Source organism: Argiope bruennichi, chromosome 1 (genome assembly GCF_947563725.1).
Source record: "Argiope bruennichi chromosome 1, qqArgBrue1.1, whole genome shotgun sequence".
NCBI classification, from domain to species: Eukaryota; Metazoa; Arthropoda; class Arachnida; order Araneae; family Araneidae; genus Argiope; species Argiope bruennichi.
The window spans coordinates 3,526,502-3,548,182 of record NC_079151.1 but is presented as its reverse complement, the minus strand read 5'-3'; the positions used below and the strand labels follow the sequence as shown (position 1 = coordinate 3,548,182).

Below are 21,681 nucleotides of genomic sequence, written 5' to 3'. Positions count from 1 at the left end.
ATATATTTTAATTTCAAGATTTTCAGAAAATTAATATCACAACAGCGGTACATTTTAGAATAAAGATTTTTTTGCTTAGAAATTCATCATATTGTAAAAAAAAGTGACAAATAAGTTTTTATCCAATAGCAAAAAATCGGTTCTAAAGAAAATGTATTTTTTAGTTGAATTATCTTTCTTTAATAATTATTAATCAGATATAACTGATTTAAAATATTTTAAAAAAGATTTAGTAAACCTGAAAGCTTCCATTTCTGTAAAAGTTTCTAGAATTCTACATCTACAGTAGTAAGACATACTTAATTTCATCGATTTAAAGTTTGTTTATAATTAAAGAAAGTGAGATACACTCTTAATGATATTCAAATAAGTTTGGACATATTCGAAAATTTATAATTTACAATATTACTTAAATAAGTCTCCCAAAATTAGAGGCACTCTATTTCCAAATACATGTTAAACATATATCTAAAATTAAATTTTCAGTGGATTGTCCGGAATTCTATTTATTTAGAATACAGGTCGAGTTAGATTGTTATATTTTTACTAAAAAGCTTTTTAACTAAACTTTTACGCTAAACTGGGAAAGATATCACATTGCAATGGAGAAACCGAGGAACTGCATAGTCTAGCCAAGAATCCTGTAAAGGAAATTAAAAATAATAAATTATTCATTATTGAGGAACATGATATTGTATAAAGTAATCTATCACAATTAATCTTATTATATCCATCATTTTAGTTTGGAATCTTTGGAAATCAGAAATATATTTAATACAACTCAAAATTTTTTACGCATCTAAAGCAGAAAGTTTATGCTAATTAGTATATTACTACGAACCTACTGTCAATGCGAGCATGATTTTTTTTTAAATATAATTATTTCTAAATCTGAAATGAATTTCATCATAATATATATTTTAAAAAAAATTATATGTGATCCATTTTTAAAAGAACTCGTAGAAAGAAAAAAAGGGGGAAAAAAAAAATTGAAATCTGCTATCGCAAATTTCAAGTAATCATATGATAACATTATTTGTTTTAATTAAGTGGTATCGATCCGATAGAAAAACATGTTCTCACATGACTCATATCTCGCAATCACCAACATTTAAGAAAGCGATGGTTTTTGACCATATTAAAATCAATAAATAAATCTTAAAATCAATAAAAAATTTTTCGCGAGGCCAGATTTTTTTCTTGCAAAGCCAGTTTAAACCGGTTTTAAACAATTACGTAAATATCAGATTACGCATATACGTCGATATTTAGAAAACGACTTTTTTTTAACTCTCAAAATCGTTCGAGCTCCAAAAATTTTTGCTAACCAGGAAAATTGAAAACTAAGAAAAACAACAAAAAAAACATATATTATATAGCTTTCGATACTTCTCTCACTGTTCCGCGTTCATTTCCCGTTTCTTCTGTGCGCTTTTCCGGACGATAACTTCCAACGTCCCTCAACTTTATTGGCCAGACCGGAGAATCGGGTGCATGGCAAACATTCGTGCTATTTTATACCTTTTGTTGGCTATAAGTCACCAAATGTGACAATCTTCTTTATCATTTTCTAACAACCCTAAAAGCAAAAAACTGGTGCCTCAAAGCAATAAATCGCCGATTTTCTGCCCGTGCATTTCGAGGCTTCAAACACCCCAAACCAAAACAACATAATTTTATCACAAGATAAAATGCTAAGTGATAAATTGAAAGTGATAGAAAGACATTGAGTGATAGTGAAAATAATCATGCTAAGTGATAAAAAAAACTCCATTTTTTCTAGATATTTATTTATAAAGGAAAAAAGTTACAAGGATGCAACAGTGCATGTCATTAACATTGAGGTCTGAGATGTGGATGCGTTATACCCCAACTTTCAAATAACGGAAGTATCATCTCAACAATCTAATATATTGCGTTCTGTGCTTAGTTCCGTCTCGTAAAGAAAAGAATCGAGCACTTCTTTTGCAAGTCAACTTCCAGTAGAGCAATTAGATTCTTTAATTTATACAGATTTGCAAGTTTGATCGCAAATTAGCTTAAAGCATTTATAAATTTTCGAATTCACATACGAGCAAACGGATACACCAACAAGCTTTTCATTCTTTGATAGATTTAATCTAAAAAATGTGATATAGATTTGTGATTATGATAATAAACCCATAAATCAAATTTCAGTCCTTCAGATTTTTGGGATTTTGAATTCTGTTTAAATGCAATTGGAAAGATAGAGAATAGATATTAGACAATGATTACGAAAGAGCATGCGATTTTTGGCGATTAATCGCCAGGATTTGGTTAGTACAAAGTACCAGAAAATCGAATGTATATACTTTTTTCCCGTCCAATTAAAAATGAAATTTGACATAAAACTTCAATGATAGTTTCAAAATCACATATCATATTTAAAATCTTTTAGTCATCACGTTAAAGTGTAGAAAAAAGTAAAGAAAAGCTTGTGAAAGATGGTTAAGCCCTGCACGGATTTGGTTCTAAATTAAATGCAGGTCTACACTTTAAATTTTAAATTTGGGTACCAAATTTTATCCATCCAGCTTTTTTGTTTGATATTTATCGTGTTAAGATATACTGGAACAATTGAAGGGACAGACCTTCGTTTGAAATGATCTTGTTCAAACTTTGACAGAAATCTTCAAATTTGTTGTAAAAACCATACAACAAATTTCGCTCGGCTAGCTCAAACCATTTTTTAGTTATCGTGTTCACAGACAGACAAGTATACTTCCAGAAACGTGTTTTTCGGATTCAGGCAGTTCTGAAACGTTGAGTTTCAACGAAGTCTCGACTTGCAATTTTTTGACGTGTATAATATTTTCTCTTTCTATACTTCGTGTGTAGGAAGTAAAACTAAATTAAAGGAGGAAAAACCTACTAAAATCCTCGGGCAGTTGATCCTGGCAGACATTTCCAAAGAGTAGAAAACTAGTAAAAGTCCATATCCTAGCAACAAAGTAAACCAAAGGAAAAAGTTCCAGAAGTTTGAGGTTCTTCTTCGAGTCATAAAAATGAATATAACTGAAAAAAAATGTTGGATTTTTATTAATAGTTTGGTGCAAATTTAAAAAAAAAATTAAGATCGAGACAGTTACAAAAGAATACAAAAATTGGAAAAATTTGAATAAATTAAAACTAGATATTTATGTAACTTTGATTTAGATATAACATGCCAAAATTTAATAAATTATGATTATTCATATAATAAGGGTTAAAAGAGAGGCTAAATCATTCTTATGCCTATAAAAAAGAGTATTTAATAATATGAGCTTAAATAAAGCATACTGGAGCTAATATTTCTTAAATAGTAGAGCAATGTATCGGTTGATTATAATTAAAATTGCACTTTCAAAAGGCTGTTAATAAAGAACTACTGGTCAGAATGACACAATATTTCATATTGAAAAATTCGTTTTATGAATGAAAAAATTCAAAAGTTTACCGATATATGGGGCTGTATTCTTCACAGTATGTTGAAATCTGTTGCTTTAAAAGATGTGTTAATTTAAAGGTGCAAATTCAGAGACATGATATGCGCAGCTCACATTATTCTTGTGATAAAAATAAGGAACAAGCAGTTTCTGCGTTTCAGAAGATAGTCGTGTCTCTACTATGAATATTTTTACAAGAATGGTGACTATGCGAAAATTACCTTCAAGTAATCCCGGACGTTACGGGATTTTAGAAGCGGTTCCGGTAAAATAACAGCATTCGGTCTGAAGAAGATGATTGATAAAGCTGAAGAGACGGGCTCATTTGAAGTGAAATGTGGCATAGAGAGGAAAGCAATTGCTTCGACATCAGGGGAGGATGTGGCTACACCACTATAGAAAGTGCCAAGTACTGCTCTGGTAATGCGCAGTATATAGGGAATGTTCCAGACTTCAGACATATCTGTGTGCATGATTTTGTCATTCTTGCAATACTACCCATTCAAAATTACACATTTTCAGGAGTTACTTCCTATTGATCTGTCAAAACGAGGAGCTATTACTGAAGCCGGTTCTTTTTTTTTTTTTTTTTTTTTTTGCTTCAAAGGAAATGTACAATGCATAGCCATAAATCATTTTGTAGACAAAAAAGCCCATTTAATTCTCCAAAGTTCTATCAACATTCACAATTCCAAAACACTGGTAAGAGAGAATATGTTCCAAAGGCAACCATTACCTCTTCATTTTCAAAAGGGCACCATGTGGTGAGAGTTTACGGCAACCTTTATTATTGATTGCTTAATTTTTGAACAGATTGATATTTTGAATCCTATAACCGGTACAGTCAATAGGATACGTTATGAATCTCCTTTGCGCAACAACTCATTTCAACACTGCAACAGAGTGGATGTGGACATCACAATTTTTATGCTGGGTAGCACTCCCCAGGACATTTCAACACAGCAAAGCAGATCTTGATTCTTCACTTTGGAAATGACAAAATTATCAGTCGCCATTTTCCAACAGCTTGGCCGTTACGATCAACATACTTGAACCCTGTGGAGTTACCTATAAATGTTGTGTACAGACGTCCGAATGCGGTCTTAGGTGAATTGCAAACATGCATTATGCAACACATTTATATTATCACCACTGAAACACTCCGATATGTTGTGAAACATGCAGTTTTGCTCCTTCAGCTGGCAGGAGGAAACGGTGGACAGTATACTGAAAATTTCTCAAGCAAATCATCCCCAAACTTCCTTTTCTTGAAGGTTTTACCAGTTTTGATTTAGAAACAGTTAAAAATCGATTTCATTTTTGCTTTTTTACGGTTTTTAGTCTAAGGACAGCTAAAAATCGATTTTTCCCACCTTATCGGGAAGGTGTCACACCGGAAAAGGAACAAAGAGTACCTCGACAACATGTCAGGATTTTTAATTAGCACTTTATGACGAATAGAAGGACTTTCAGGGCCGAATCAGTCAACTTTTGAACTTTATTTTTTATTTTTCAAAGTCAATTTTCATTGTCCTACTTATACTCAGATCTCACTGTAAAAATATCCCAAATTTAATATAGGAAATCTTTATTATAAATTTCCACTCCAAAGGAAAAAAGAAGTTTAATCCATATCTGTTATTATTCGATATGATATAAATGTTATTTTTCAATTTAATATTTCTACTGAATTTAGATAATTTAATATTTTTATTCATAAAGTTTAATGTTCAGTATTAATGTTTTTTAATTTAAATTAATTAAAATACTTTCAACTTTTATATTGATATTTTAAAATCCATTTTGAGGAATCCCAAAATAATTTCACTTATAAACGGTTTAAATACGGCGTATTCAAAAATATTCAATTCTACAAAAAAAAGCATTCTTATTTTTGTTAAAACAGGCCAAAGCAGTTTTAAATACTTGTATTAGCTTTATTTGATTCCTTCTATAAACGTGAAATTTATAATCACTTTTATACTCAGTTATACTTGTATACAATAGTTTTGACTCCATATGCATGGCTCAATTTATATATTGAATCTGGAAGAAAAAAGGATTTTCAGATTTCGTAATTGTCGTGGCTGGTTCGTGAGTGCTTTGAAAAAATTAGGCAAATAGAAAACTTAACAAATTTATTGCAGATTCGTTCGTGTTACTCTGCTCAGTAACTCCTTCTCCTCCAAGAGCAAACACTCGAATGACCTCACTCCTTTAATTACACTCGCGCAAGTGGTCTAGCGCCATCTATGAACGTTTATTTCCTAACGCTTCGAAATCCAATCACTACAGTAATATTTACAATAGCTAATTACAAAATATTTATTAAAAGGTTAATTAAAAATTTTCTAAATACGCTTTTATTAGTGTGTTGAAAATTTGAAAATAATTTTAAAATGTGAAGGTGAAAACAAAATCGTGTTATCATGAAGTAGTGAAAACAATACTATAAAGAAACTGAAGCAAAATTAAAATTATAAGAAAAAGAAATTGCAAATTAATATGAAGAAAATTTCTAGGTATTCATTAATGATTTAAAAAATTATGTATATGACATATAATCGGTTACGGTTATTATATCTTGTATTCTGATGTTCTTATAATAAAACGTGCTTTAAGCAGTACAGTACACAGATATAAACGTGCTTTAAATATGTTTTTATTTAGAATAATTAAAAAGTAATTCATGAAAGGATACTTACTACCAGCTATGTAAAATAATGTGAATAAAGGAGGGAATATAAATCTGAGAGAAATGGCTACGATATATTCGTGAACAATTGCAGATAGCATAAAAACTGACAACATAGCAACAGTTCTGCTTTTCAAAATCTAAACAAAAGAGAAGCAGCGAGAAATAATCAAATACCTTTAAAAAGCAAAATATTCTGATGCTTTTAAAAACGATTTAATACAATTAATTAGATTATATTAAAGATTTAATACAATCTAAAAATTATACAGCTTTATATTTTATGTAGAAAGAAATTAATATTTACTATTGTTTCTTCACTAAATTTTTTATTAATAGGCTTTTTTTTAATTATGAATTTGGATAGAAATATCCACTTCAATTCTTTTTTAACTTATAGTATCTAAGATTTTTGTTAAGTTTATAAATAGAATAATATATGTGAATTTCAGCTTAAAACTTAACACTGAATTCTTAAAACGCTTATTAAAGATTTCTTTTCTTTTCTTTGATATAAATATTTAAATACCATCAGTGTGGTGCATATTAAATTTAGATGGATATTTTCCCTAAAATACAAACACAAACGCATCATTCAACTTGTCTTCCAAATGAACTAACGCTGTTCTCGAAACAGAGAACTTATAGCATTTTTGCATTATGTGGTTCATTTAAATATGCAAATAAATTTGTTACTTACAGCGTACATATCACAACAGATGTAGGAGTACAGCCAATCATGTACAAGTATATTCAAAGATCGGTAAAATTTTGTATAGGAAGTACAGTTCCACCAATCCTTTAAATAAAAATACACGAGGTATCATCTTTTCTGGGTGCAAGTGACTTTCAGAAATACATTATTTTTTCAGTTCTTTCAGTTATTAGTAGCAGAGTAAAATAGATAAAGACAAGCATCAAAGAAAACAAAATTTAATTTGAAAAAGCAAGTTCTTTTTCACAGGCATACACGCTTGTAGTTTACTGCCTCAATAAGAAACAGTGTAGTGCATTCATAAGATTTAACTTCATAGAAATGTTCCGAGCCAAACTTTGAAGATATCACTTTCAATTCCAGGAAAAATTGCACAATACTAGAATCTAGATTTCAAACAGTGTAGTTTTAATAGTCTTACATAAGTTCTGTTCATCATGTATGAGAACCTTTTTAATGGAGTTCAGCTCCATGACGTCAGAGCTCTATTATGTCCAGTTCATTCACCTTCTAAATAACGCGATTTTCATTTTTTATTCGTCTATAAACTACTCAGCTATTAATTAGAATCCTTCTTCTCTAGCATGAAACAATGAACGAAAATCATGCGATTACGTATTGGAAGAAACAATGAAACCGATTTCCGTTTCATTCACAGCAATGAAAATATTATTGTGAAATATTCTCCAAAATACATTTAAAACCTAATTATATATATATATATATAGGTCTAAAAATCTTACAGGAATTAAATTCTGAATCATTGAAAAGATGAAAAAGATAATTGTCTGGTTATTAAAACGATGCAAAAAAAATATTTTTCATATAAATAATTTCATTCATTTTCATATAAAAATATAAATATTTTTTCAGAAGTTACCTCAAAAATCTAAATTATTTTAATTAATTTAAATTTAAATTAAAATTTCATAGAAATCACTCTGAAATGCCCATTCATACTTCTCAAAATCTGAGCAAAATTTAGTAACTCGAGGTCATTTAGAGCGCGCCCACATTCATCCATATCAATAGTAGAGATGGGATTCACATGAGAAATAAACCGAAATGACTAGGATATCACTGTGAAATACGATGTACATTAGAAGGTCCATTACACTAACAGCTCTGTTTTCAGCGAGGAAGCCTTGAGACTTTATTAGAAAATTTCACTTATACAACATACAAAAAACCTTGGAGGGGTATTAAAGAAAGCTTTAATATCTCTCACAATTTGAAGTTAACAAATTATTTTTGAGAAAATCATAAATATAATTATTATAAGATATTTAATTGAAGTTAAATACAACCAACATACTGAACGAAACATCTAATCGCCGAAGGCGGGTAATTGTCAATTAAATGAACACTCCAATCTATTATAATTTTAAAAATTGTAAACATTTATTGTAAATATATCAAAAAAATATTGGAAAAGAAAAGATATCTACATATAACAATTATAAATGAAATTATAAAATTTGTATGTATAAAAATAGTCCTTGCAATTAAATTTAATAAAAAAATTCGCTTAAATTTAATAAAGTAATCTTGTTTTTTAGAAGTTCTAACCACCACAACAAAAAAATGGAGTTTAATATTTAAGGAAATCAATCAAGTTATTCAGAATTTTATGGGAAAGAAATATACAATCAATATCTGTATTTGATTTCTAGCAATGAAAATTTTAAATTGTTCGCTAATATTAGGATGTATCTATAGAAAACGGTATTTAATCTTATACAATATCGATGTTTAAAACTAGGACAGCTAATGTAAGTAAGAATTTTTTTGTTCATCCTCAAAAATTCTATGAAGCTTCCAGTAAGATGGTTCTTTTTTTTTGTTTGTTTGTTTCATTTACTGCATTAGAATAAACTCAAAAAGGAAGCAAGTAACTAATTGTTTTCAGCTATATTACTTTTTTGGTGGTGAATCATAGACTAATTACTCTGACCCGTTCGAAGGCATACGGAAAAGAATGATTGGACTGCCGTGACAGCAACACTGCCGGGAACTGGGGTTGTTTCCTAAGGGCCATCACCGGCTACGGTACAACCCTTCCCTAAGAAGCACGTCCCATCATCGATGGGAACTAGCCACCCCAACATTTTGTATACCTACAAGGGTGGCGAGAACCAACCACCATGCCAAACGCTTCTCACTTTCAATTACGAGGTGCTCCCCCGTGGGACTTCCTGGTTGTGAAAGCAGAAAATCTCGTTACATTAACAAAACTAATCATGATAAAACTGAATACTGAAATTCAAACAAAGGCATGAGAAATACCAGACTCATCTAACAAGTGAGATTGATTTTTTTTAAAGAATTTTGAAAATTACATTTATCACTCACATAAAGCAAAAAAAAAAAAAAAAAAAGAAAAAAAAAAACGTGTTTAAAATCTACATAACAAAAAATCTTAGAAAAGGTCACTCCATCAGCAGTTATTCTGAACATTTATAAACATATGAAATCAGCACGCAACTAGAAAGATACTTACGTCATAAAACAACCTGTCGCCAAACCTCAGCATTTCAGCAAAAGCATTCTGCAAACAGTGTAATATGCGATAAAACGTTAAGAACGAGATCATATTACCTGCGAAGATTGCAATAGCCAACAAACCCACAAAATGAGTGATGGGTATGGGTTCAATGCCCGACTTGTTGAAGCTATTCGCTAAAAAACAAATGTAGACAATATAGTCACCCAATACAATAAGAAATGATTGCAAAAGATTCCAGGCAACGAAACCCCAGCGAATACCAGATGTTCTGAAAATAAAAGAAAAAGTGAAACACTTTTACAAACTTTTATTTAACGTGACTTTTCCATATTTTTAACCAGAGGGAGTAGTCTTTCAAAAATTTTCACTCACAGTCCCTAATAAAGCTGTTAACCCAGAGAGCACCCTGCATGGTATTGACCTATTTTAATTATGATATATTCAACTTTGTCGTGAATTTACCATTTTTACTGAATGCATCGTGTCATTCTTGGCGAGTTTTTTTGGCGACCCATCTCTGACTTGTGTAAAAAGTATCCGAAAATCGAATTAGTATTTTTGATACGTTTTTCTCAACTGATTCAAACAAAACTTTGCTTAAAACTGCTTTTTGTAGTTACAAAATCCCATGCTAAATTTGATATTTTTAAGTCACTGCGTTTTTAAGTTTATCGCGTTTATTTGTTTCTGAAAATACAAACCAATAAGTAGTCAACCTCTTGTTGAATTTCTCTCTAAACTAGATACGTAATTACAATACAGTTGCTAAATTTATGTACTGAGTTTTATACATCTCTCTTCGTTTTGTAGTTATCGTGTTAGCTTGTGCTCTAACAGCCGTACAGACAGACTTCCTCAGAACGGATTTTACAGAAAAGTTGACAGATGGCCAGATATTTTTTAATTGTATTAGTCGAACTAGAATTCTTCGAACGTATTTTGAAAAAAAAATCCGTTCGAAAAAATGCACAAATTTTGTGCAAACACTATATACTAAATTTCAACCCTTTAGCTCAAAGCTTTTTTGAGTTATATTTGTCACAGACAGACGTAATGTCAAAAATGTGTTTTCCAAACTCAAGAATTTAAGTTTAACATATATTCATTTAAATCTAGAGTAAAATTTTTTTTAACGATTGCAATACTTTTTCTACGTGAGGAAATAAAAATGGAACTTTATAATCAATTTTTAACGCACTATAGAGTTTTCAAATTAAGTATACTTGTAAATTAGTAAATTATGCAATATTTAAATATTTCAGAATATAATTATCATACTGCATTTTTTTTTCTGCAATAGTATCACTATCTCATAGTGAATTTGAGAAAAAAATTTGTCTCAAAATTCACTGATGTTTGTGTTAATGAATTATAAAATAATTAAAATAAGAAAATTCCTTTTTTAGTACATTCACACAAGATCGCTTCTGAAATAATTTTTTTACTTAAATTTATTTTAAATCTAAGTTTGTTTTTTTTAAAAAAAAAGAAATCAATTTACATCGATGCTTCCTAAAAGAACTATTCACCACTGATGAACTTGACTCAATAGTTAAAGTTTTAACATCTCATTTGATATGCAGATGAATTTTATTTCAGTATCGAATGAATTTATGAATAATTAAAATATTTAGAATTTTAAAACATTTATCAAATTAAGGAAATGATTTTTTAATACTATTTCTACTACGATTTCGTGTATTTTTATTTCTTATATTGAATAAAGGAAAATTAATGAATGTGTTCATGCTATTTTAAAATCTCATCTATGCAACAGAAAAATTCTCACAAATTCATATATATTGTTTGTAAACAACATACCATTGCATAGCAAGTAATATCGTCCTTTATTTCTGTTTTCCAAATATTAAAACTGGAGGAAATAATTGAATTTTTCGCAATTAGTAGCGGATATGGTATGATTTTTATTACATAGACATAGCATGTAGGTCTCATGTTCATACTAAATAGGAAAAAGGGAAAAAAAAAAAGAATCCCCCACAATCACTCATGCTTGCAAAAAATAAAAATCAGTTTTTTTATTCCATGATGAAATTTGGAAAACAGGTGTGTGGTTATTATCTTGTAAGTCGCAGTACATTGCACGTAAATTAACGAATGTAATTTTTTTTTCTATTATAGAGATGATATTTTAAAGCGACAGAAATATATTAAAGCATTTTTCAAGAATTTGTCTAATTTTATTGATGATATATATATATAAACATATGCATAACTGACTTGCAAAATTCGTAGCTGCAAATTCGTAAAATATCATAAATGAAAGAACGAATGCAAGAATTTTTCCTTCTTTTACCTTGGATAGCTATCCCTGTAAATTAATGTCGGTGCAAATAAAAAATATATCAGTTTTCCTACTTCTGGACAAGGAGGTGAGTTTGATTCCTCATCATCATCTGAAAAAAAATCTTAAACGTAGCTTTTTAATTTTTTAATATGAAAAAAAAAACAGTACAAATAACAGTACTTATAAAAAGTAAAGAAAAAAGTAGAGATCATTAAAAGCTACCAAAATTGCGAAATTTCTTTAATAATTACTTTTAGGCATGATTATTTTAACTTCTTAACGTATATAAAACATTAAAAAATGATAAAATTAAAAAAAACTGGAAAGCTTTTCTAACATTAGGCATAATTGCTTGTTACGATTCATACGCAGTACTAAAGATTTAATTACTTTTAACCTGATAGTGATTGTTGGTTGCATATTCTCTGTATATTATTTGGTGCAGCATGCAAATTTAAAAATTATTCAAAACTCATGATAAGGCAAATTATTTGACCCTCAAAAATCAGATCTAGTATGTTTTTCGGTAGTACTCAGAAAGAGGTTTATCAAACTTTTAATTCTATTTTTAAATAAAAATTGATTAATAAATTTGTTTTTTTTTCCTAGGCAGCTTTGGCGCATGCTATAGCCAAAAAACCACTTTTACAATACTCTTAATTTCGAAAAGTTGATTTTTCAGTAATACCAATTTTAATTAACGAAGTAATTGCATAAAGTAAAGATGCTTAAAGTATTATCACAATACCATTGTTCGATTCTAGATTTATTTATTGTTTATTAATGGAAGGCTTTTTAATAAATCGCTATCAATATTTTAAATAAGTAAAAAAAAAAAATAACTGTCATATTCATACTGCGCATGATAAGAGCGGATTTACACTAAAGAAACTTTAACGTTTAGTTTGATTAAGTTGAATTTATTTTCTGTAGGTGTTTAAAATAAGTGCTTTTGCAGATTCTATCAAAAGAACATTATGTGCAATGACTACACTGAGAAAGGATCTCATTGTTTTGAATCGTAATTAGATGATTAGGAAAACATCAGAGCCACACTCCACACTTTAATTCGAGAATGTTTTGAATATCGACGGCGAGTTTTACATAAAGCTAGCCAACACACACAGTGAATATTCAGAAAAATCGAGTCTCATATTTATAATCTTTTCTTCTCAAAGCCGAGATATCACAATAGGATTAAAAGTCTTGGGAATTCCTATAATCATCTTATTTGTAGTATTAAAATTTTCAGTGGGACACATTTTTGCTACTGAAATACTAAATAGTGCAATATTCGAACGCAATTAAGATTTGCGCACTGGGAAAGCAACTGAATGAATCATCGTCATCCTTGTAACCTGTAGTAAGTGAAATATTTTATCAAGATTTGACATTAAATATCAGCTATTGGTGTTCTAAGCAGATTTTTATCGAAAAACGCAGGTAGAAATGTGTAGCTAGTGTTACACATACATAAAGTAGAAATGACTGATTAAAAAGTGAAATCAAAATAGACATTGGTGATTCAATTCTTTATGATAGGTACTCTTAAAGGCAAGCATCAACAATATCAGAAGATTTATATTGCTTTGAATGAATTGATTCTGCTAGAGATCCTGAGCATTTCAAGCATATTTCCGGCAGCAACTGATATATTAGAAACTGGATTATCAATCTTGGATTAGACTGCGCTGGCTTGGGGAAAGGTTTAAGATCTGGATTCGTGGCAAAGAATTCCAGATGCAAGTGGACTTGGTTACGTTGAATCTGACATCGAGGACCGAACATCCTCCTAATACTATGGTGACATTTGGAGCAGGTAAGTACCAAATCTTTTAAGTATTCTGCATCCCAAATAACCCTCGTGATGCTCCTGTCAATACTCCTTCGTACAGTGGTTGGCGGGGTGGCCGGCTGTGTACACAAGAGGACCTCGTGATGCATTAAAAGAAAGCGTCAATATAACTTATTCAAACTAAATCTAACCAAACCTTATGTTATAAAAACTGAAATTTGAATTAATAATGCGAGACCTGTGGATTAGGAGAGGGCCACATTTTTTGCCAGTCTGTACTTTATTCTGATTTTCTTTTAAATCTTTTGATGTTAATGATGGTTGCACACGATAATTTATACATGAATTACAGTCGTATAGCTATATCGTATATGCAATCTAACTTTATTAAAATTGTCATTCTAACGATAAACACCAGAAACGAAAATTTTCTTAATTTTTAACGGCATTGTATAATTTTATGGCTTTAGCAGGATTGAATCACGAAAAATACGAATCAATTGAGATTTCACAATACCTTCATGGAGCTTATACTTTAAAACTCTGGTAATGTTTTCTCGACAAATGCATAACTCTTCATAAAAAGTCTAGACTGAAATGGAAGAAATACAAAACATATGTTAATATAGATATAAAGCGAAATAAAATATATATAAGTAAAAATTGATACAAAAAATGCTAATATTTTTCCTTTCCAATTTAATATCAATGACAATGAATGAAACGATGAAAATGAAATTTGCAGATAAAATATAAAAAAGATATTTTAAAACTATGAAAGATCAAATAATTTGAAAATCATAATTGTCTTAACTATATTTTTACTTGACAAAATGCTTTTTATCCAGGCATCAGTATGTTATAATAAGAAATAGATCTGTCTTATCAATCAATATCTGCTATCAACGCTGTAGTCTATGTTGCTCTATATTTTACGTCGTCATTATTGGCTTATCTTCATCAGATAGTTCCAAAATGTTGAATATTTCTTACTATACATCAAGGGATATAAACCATTTTTAATTGGACGTCAATAAACATTACGAGAATTAAAAATTTAGAGAGCATAAGGAAAATAAAGTTCGTTTTCCTTAGATTTCTAAAACATTTTTGAATGAATAAATGCATTATAAAAAGGCAGATGATATTATTAGCTTGTATTAAAAAACTGTGATGACTACGAATAATCTATCACTATATGTTCCAAAAAGACTTGTTTTGGATTAATTTGCATAACTTTTCCACTCTATTTCCAAGAATTTTTTTTTCGTCGTTCATGATTCTGCAAATTTTTTATCTAATTCAATTGCACAGACTTTCTCTTTTATTGAGCTAACGAAAATGAGAATTCGTTTTAAATTAAGAAAATATAAAACATTTTTCAACTCACTGGAATACAATCCCTTTCATCAAATGCTCTGTTTTGAAAATTATCTCTGCCAAAAGCATCTATTGTATTTCCAATACAATCTTTATTTTTATAAGACTTAGCATTCCTTTATAAATCAATGCTTTGTCATATATCATGTGCTGACTAACCACAGAATTTAGACCAATAAAAATGAAATGCCAACTTCTTTTACTTTCATTTTTCAACAGCTAAACAATACTGATGAAATCTTATATTTTTTCTTTTGGTTAAATTATTCTTTGCTTGTAGGCGAGAATTGGCCTTTGTCAAAAGTTTTGGCTCTATAATTTGCTTCCTACATATAAAACATAACTTTAAATCAAAGTCTTTGAAAAGCACTTTTTGATAGATATTACAGCTTGCATTCATTTTGCTCATATTGCTTCTTTTTCTATAACTTCTTACTTATGAAAGCATTTCCTTATTGAGTCTGTGCATTTTCAATCTTTTTTTATCTATCAATTGATAATCTATTAATAAAGTCATTAATACCTTGTTTATCAGGAGGTACATATTCACAGACACTAAGGAAATACTGATAATCTGGAAGCAAATCATCGAAAACTTCAGTGATGAGCATATGGTCACGTATATGTCCCGTAGATTGCTTTAGTTTTAAGTTCTAATTTCTTTTAAACTGGAAATACATTCCGGCATTTGTTTTCCATCGCAAGTAGCATTAAAAATCTTTTTGTAACATACACATACTCACTTTGGATTTGTGCTGATACAAAAAACATATTACTTTAGCAATATTACAGGTCCATTTTCATTCCAGCTAGCTGTGATATCTTATGAATTTAAATAACTTTTCTTGCATTCAGTTAGCTGTTTTATGTCTTCCTCTAAATCGTCATTTATTGCTGGAGCAGTTTTTTTAAATATTCTAAAATAATTCTTCGCTCTGTAAAATTACTTTTGCTTGGAATTTCCATAAATTTCAGTTCTGAGCTCCTTTAGAAAGCAATAATTCAGTACTATTACTTGATTCAATCTCACTATTGTTGTTTCAATCTTAAGTTCAACTATCTACTAAACCTAACGTTTTATTCCTCTGTTTAATTTCAACAAATTTATTTATAACTATAGCAGATATATGGTACCTGAATCCATTATCTGTTAAACTTTTAACCATTTTACTAGATAAGCGATTTTTACTGGATTTCAGATTTGTAAAAAAAACTACTTTCTTATAACCATAAATAATTAACTTGAAAAAGAAATTTATAATCTACAAACTATATACATAAATGTTTTTTTTTCTGATCTTGATATTTAAACTGGTTCCATGTAATAATTAATGACCCTTACAATTGAATATTGAACACTTGTAGTTTAGTTACCACATTATATTGCCTATTATGTACACTATCAGCGAAATAAAAATAAATAAGGCCTCCGAAGGCATAATTCAATTACTATCAAGTATCATATCAAGATACCACTGAGCTAAATAATACAGAAGCGAAAAAAGAATTCTTTAAAACCACATAAAAATATGAAAAGAACTCGTATGCAATAATAATTCATTTACTCTCAATTGTTATTTTTATTGAATGGCAACACGTGGAACTCAAATATTGCGCGAAATGATAATGCATAAGCCTGGTGTTTAATTAATAATTAAGTCCCGTAGGTCAACTTGGAAAAAAAAGTTTATTCAGTAAAATAAATAAATAGAAAACACACTAAAATTAGAAAAGTTGCACAGATCAATTTTCAGTTACAAACTTTAAGTTACGATAATTAGAAAGGTACTGAACTCTAGAATGATACAAAAATTATAGCTCTCCAATTGCAAACAAAATTATGATGATTCCTAAAATTTCCCAACTATTAATTCTAATTTATCATTTAGAATCAAGTTAATAAAAATTAATTCGAATTTTAAAATAGCTTTAAAAAAAATTCCATTTGGGATAATCCATCTGTGACCCATATTTCATCTCGATATACAATATAAAACGATCCAAGATTGCAAAGCGACGATTAAAACGAACATAAAGATAAACCAGATCTTTTATATATTTAGAATATCATCCCTAAATGGTTTTGCAATTTATTAATTAATAGATTTCTGATGTTTCACCGAATGAGAGAAGTATTAATTATAACATAACGTAAATGTAAGAGAAATAAAGACAACATTAAATTCTTATTTAACTTTTAACTTGTATACTCTATTAACTCTTATTTATGTATACTTGGTTTATAAAAAAGAATACAATACCGACCTGTTCCATTACTAACGCGCAAGATGATGCGGGTGGTATATTACAGTCTATGATTATTTTTGGTGGAATTATCAGCAAAGCCGCTTCATACAAAACGAATAAAATGCAAAACATCAAATCATAAAGGCCTATAAAGAGATTAAAATATCCATTAATTTCATATCTACTCATGTTTATCCATTGTTTTTGTTTCATACGAAGTGAATAAAGTGCAAAATATTGAATCACAAAATCTATAAAGAGATTAAAGTATCCATCGTTATACATACAGAGCTCTAAATATTGAGCGATCATAAATTCTTTAATTCAGAAACGTTCTTTAATTTAATTTAAAATTAATTCTTTAATTTAAACGTAAGCCACTTTATACCAATTTTCCAGAAAAATGAAAAATAAAAATGGAAAAACTTTAATTCGTTGTTTGAGAATTTATATTCATATTAACCAGAATAAATTATAAAAAGTGTATTCTTAATAAATTTACCTAGTTATGACTTGATGTAAAATCAGATTTTGTATATAAAATTGTTGTAACTGGAAAATCGTCTTTTTTAAATTTCATTCCTTTGGTACTGAAAAGCAGAATTATAAAACACCTTTCAGGATTGAATAAAGGATGAGTAAATTATAGTACTGGTGTAAACTTGATATCTTCTTTGCGAAGAAATTGCGAGTTATTTCCTTTATATCAAATAATGAGTTTAAGAAAGTTAGATATGCGCTACATTGGTGATACGTAAAATATCCAATGGCTATTCAGTCTCAAATCTAGTGTTATGGGGCACGCATTTCAGACATTATTCCTCCAAGGATCTTGTAGCGAATGCCTATCATCTTTCCATATGAATCTGTAAACTACAGTCTCCGTCGAGGCTGTGTGTGACGTAATGGCGCGCTGCACATCATCCGGGTATTGACACGCACGATGCTTCTAAAAAGCTATTCTCTCCGTTTTCTTCGGAATGTTCGCGCACTCGCCTCGGTGAAGCTTGTAGTGAATCAAAATTATTTGTTTCATTTCTTAAGTTTAAAAGTAAATAAAATTATTTTTCTAACATGTTGCAATAATTGGAGTCAACCACAACTGCACGTAACCTAATTACGACATCCTCAAAGCTTATTCATTTTTGGTCTTAAAAGAAATTCATAATACAAGAGGTTATACTCTGAATTAGATGACACATTTTTTAGGAGGGAGGATATGGTCATTTCCATTCACATGACAACTGAGAAATTTAAAGTCACATTCAGGCGTTCTTTTTAAAATCTTTTAAATGAATTGCTATTTTAACTGAATCCTTTAACGACGTATCATGCATTAAATACAGAATTTACGTTCTTTAATTCTGTATACGCTTATTTAAAATTAATAAAAATATTAATTTAAAAAACAAAAATCAATTAAATTCTCTTAAGAATATGAGATGCTCTTTTCTTTTTTGAAGCAATAGCAATAGAAGTAAAAAATAAAACGTAGCATTTAATTGAAAGCTAGAATAAATTTATGGTTAAATACAGATTTAAAAATGAGAAATTCCCTAAGATTACTATGCTACCCTATCGGTTTAATTCCACCAGGAATTAAAACCGGTAGGGTAGCAAAAAACTGTTTATTCTATTCATTCATTAAAAACAAAATATTAAAAAAAATCTGCACTGTTATGTTTTTGCATTCAACTTTTAAATAATTTCAATAAAAGCGTTATCAAATTGCATGAGTACATAACCAATAACTGAGATTTTCAGCTTTTTTCAAAATAACGACCCGTTTTGAAACTATATTGGAGCTCTTTTAGGATTCAACTTTCAATTTAGAACGCGATTAAAAAATGCAGGTGAAAAGTGAACCACCATATCCTCTTCAAACCTCCGTCCAACTCTAGCAGGAGGATGCTCAATGGATTTGCCATACAACAGACCAGCGTTCAATCGAATCTCTATCCAGCAACCTTTTCAATCTTTAAGCCAAATATGACTCTTGCGCCAAATAAACTACAGAAAAACAACAACAATCAATCTTTAAACTGAACTCTTGGCCATAAACGACGATTCGGTATGAAGGAAATATTGGAATGTAATTTAGTTAGTTTTTCCAGAGTTTATTTATTTATTTTTATAATTTCAAAGAAAAATTTATTTTTGTCATGGAAAGTTCACACATAACAACAACAACAACAAAAAAATACACTAAAAAATCCAAGTAGAATTTAAAGGATTAAAAAAAATCCAATTAGAATTTTAGGGAATTAAAAAAAATTCAAATAGAATAGGGAAAGCTTTAGAGAGAAATACAGCGCATCTTGGCATACAAATCCTGTAAAGATGAATGAAGTAGCATAAGTATATTTGCTGAATCAAGTCCTAAAAATGATTTATTCAAATGATCATTTTTGGAAAGATGTACTTGAAGTCTGAGTCTGAATTTTGTAGTGCTAACATGGTCTTTTGCATTTCTTTATACACAAAGCGAGACTAACTGGAAGGAATAAGTTTTAGTTATGGTATTTGAGATCATTTTAAAGACCTGAATCTCATAACTAAAAATAAATATCTTAAGGTTCTCTAAAGTCTTATTTGATTAGTTAAAAATTACTTCCAAAAGCAAAATATAAAATGTAAATCACAGTTCAAAGAAGTTAGTGCGTTTTAAGATCAAAAATATGACACCAAAGTATCTGGAAATTTAAATTTCATATTTCATAAAAATTATGTCTAAATGTTTCGAGCAGAAAACACATTCAGCTCTCGATTCTACCAGTTTCACAAGCATATGAAAAATTCTATCATCATATGAAGCTTTTGTCTTTTGTGCACAACGTTCTCTTTCGTTATAGAAATTTTAAATATAAGATCTTAATCACAAAATAATTAAATTATATATTTTCTAAGGAACTATATAACAATCAGTTTTTCCATTTGCAACTTAACACTAAACTTTGAATTTGAAAGTCATAAAATATGCTGATTTTTTCCTTTTAAATGTAACATGCTTTGAAAAATGATCAAAGATCTAGCAAAGCAACACTGACTTCAAAATTAAATATGTTTATTTCAAAATGTTTTTGAACATTTTGGAAAATATTTCTTTTTAGAAAGCTTAAAAATATAAAATAATAACGAAAATACAAATTAACTTTTTATAAAGAGGATGAATAGTATCACTTGAATCATATGAATATTATCTTACTATCATCATATCTTTCACTTGAGACAACACAAATCATTTCATTTCTACTTTATCCCATATTTTTCTGGACTATTCATTATTTCAATGGCATATTTATTTAAGATACCCAAAAATACTTAATACTTACCCTTCTTCTTCGCAAATGCTCTAGAAGAAGCCCAGAATCGAAAGACAGGATGTAAAAAGAAAACAATCGATAAGTTGATGCCAATCCATACGGCAGTAACAATGTGAAACTGACCAAATGACCATGAAACCAATGCTAAATCTCTTGTTAACCTAAAATTTAAATCACAATAAAATAAAATAACGAATAGAATGCAACAATTATTCATAAAATCATTATTTAAATTAAAAAAAAACTTTATTTGAATTGGATTATGGACTTAAAAAACTAAGGGATATATTCGATCATGTTGCGTAAATAATTTTTAAGTATCAACTATTTTTAAAATATAATTTTGTATTAAGGTAGTTGGGTCGACCTAAAAGCCTCAATGGGAGTAAAGGTTTATATAAAAAAACAAATGAAAAATTAAAACATAGTTCAATTTAGCTTTGTTCGAATAATGTTACTATAAGAAATTATTTGGAACAGATTTCTCAATTTTTAGCAAATAAAAGAACAAATGAAAAATTAAAAAATAGCTCAATTTAGTTTTGTTCGCATAATGCTACTACAAGATATTATTTGGAACAGATTTCTCAATTTTGAACCATGATCAAATGAATAAAAAGGAGCAAAATATGTAATTTTAAAGGTGGAAATATGTTTAACTATAAACAATTTACTAACATATTTTTAAAATAAGATTAAATTTAATTATAATTATAAAAACTGCACCTGACTGGAACACAAATATCTTCTTGAAGTGGAATAGCACAGAAAATAGTTATAATGCAGTTATAATAAATAGTATTCCTCAAAAGCTAGACTGAGAAGAAGGCAAAACATGAACACACTATTTCAATTAAAAATTTCAAATGTTTATCCAAAGAGAACATAAAAAAATGTGGTTATGTGATTTTAGAAAATAATTCGAGAAAGAAATAAAAAAAAATGATATAGAACATATGACATTGTATTAATGTAATATGTTTTATAAAAAGTTAATTATGTATATTATTGTGCTCAAATATAAATAATCAACAATAAAATCTGCGTTCAGTGAATTTATTTCGTCAACTCTGTACAGTTAAAATGTTTAGATTATCCAAATATCATAATAAAATTCACATAAAAATTTGCGTCACAAAAGTGTAAAAATCCATCACATATATGAAGACATAAAATAAAGTATATGTCATAAAGAGTGAAGAAATATGAGCGAATAGAAATTTTCATCAAATCAGTAAAAATAAAAAAGGGATTATTCCAAATATT

At 28.9% G+C, this 21,681-nt stretch overlaps 2 protein-coding genes across 2 annotated transcripts in view; both read right to left on the bottom strand.

Moving 5' to 3' along the window:
* Positions 1-343: 343 nt before the first annotated feature.
* On the bottom strand, positions 344-6,275 carry LOC129980680 (sterol O-acyltransferase 1-like). The gene is made up of 3 exons (XM_056091063.1): positions 6,152-6,275; positions 2,894-3,036; positions 344-641 (listed from the first exon to the last, which is right to left on the bottom strand). The coding sequence occupies exons 1-3, from the start codon at positions 6,255-6,257 to the stop codon at positions 576-578; spliced, it is 315 nt and encodes a 104-aa protein (XP_055947038.1). The 5' UTR covers positions 6,258-6,275; the 3' UTR covers positions 344-575.
* A 7,725-nt stretch (positions 6,276-14,000) lies between these two features.
* The window catches only part of LOC129962008 (sterol O-acyltransferase 2-like), a 99,517-nt gene continuing 91,836 nt past the window's right edge, over positions 14,001-21,681 (bottom strand). The window contains exons 6-8 of the mRNA XM_056075676.1: positions 20,425-20,576; positions 17,111-17,238; positions 14,001-14,057 (exon numbers count right to left, since the gene is read on the bottom strand). Of these exons, the coding sequence (XP_055931651.1) occupies positions 14,001-14,057; positions 17,111-17,238; positions 20,425-20,576 (337 nt within the window). The remainder of the gene's footprint in view (positions 14,058-17,110; positions 17,239-20,424; positions 20,577-21,681) is intronic.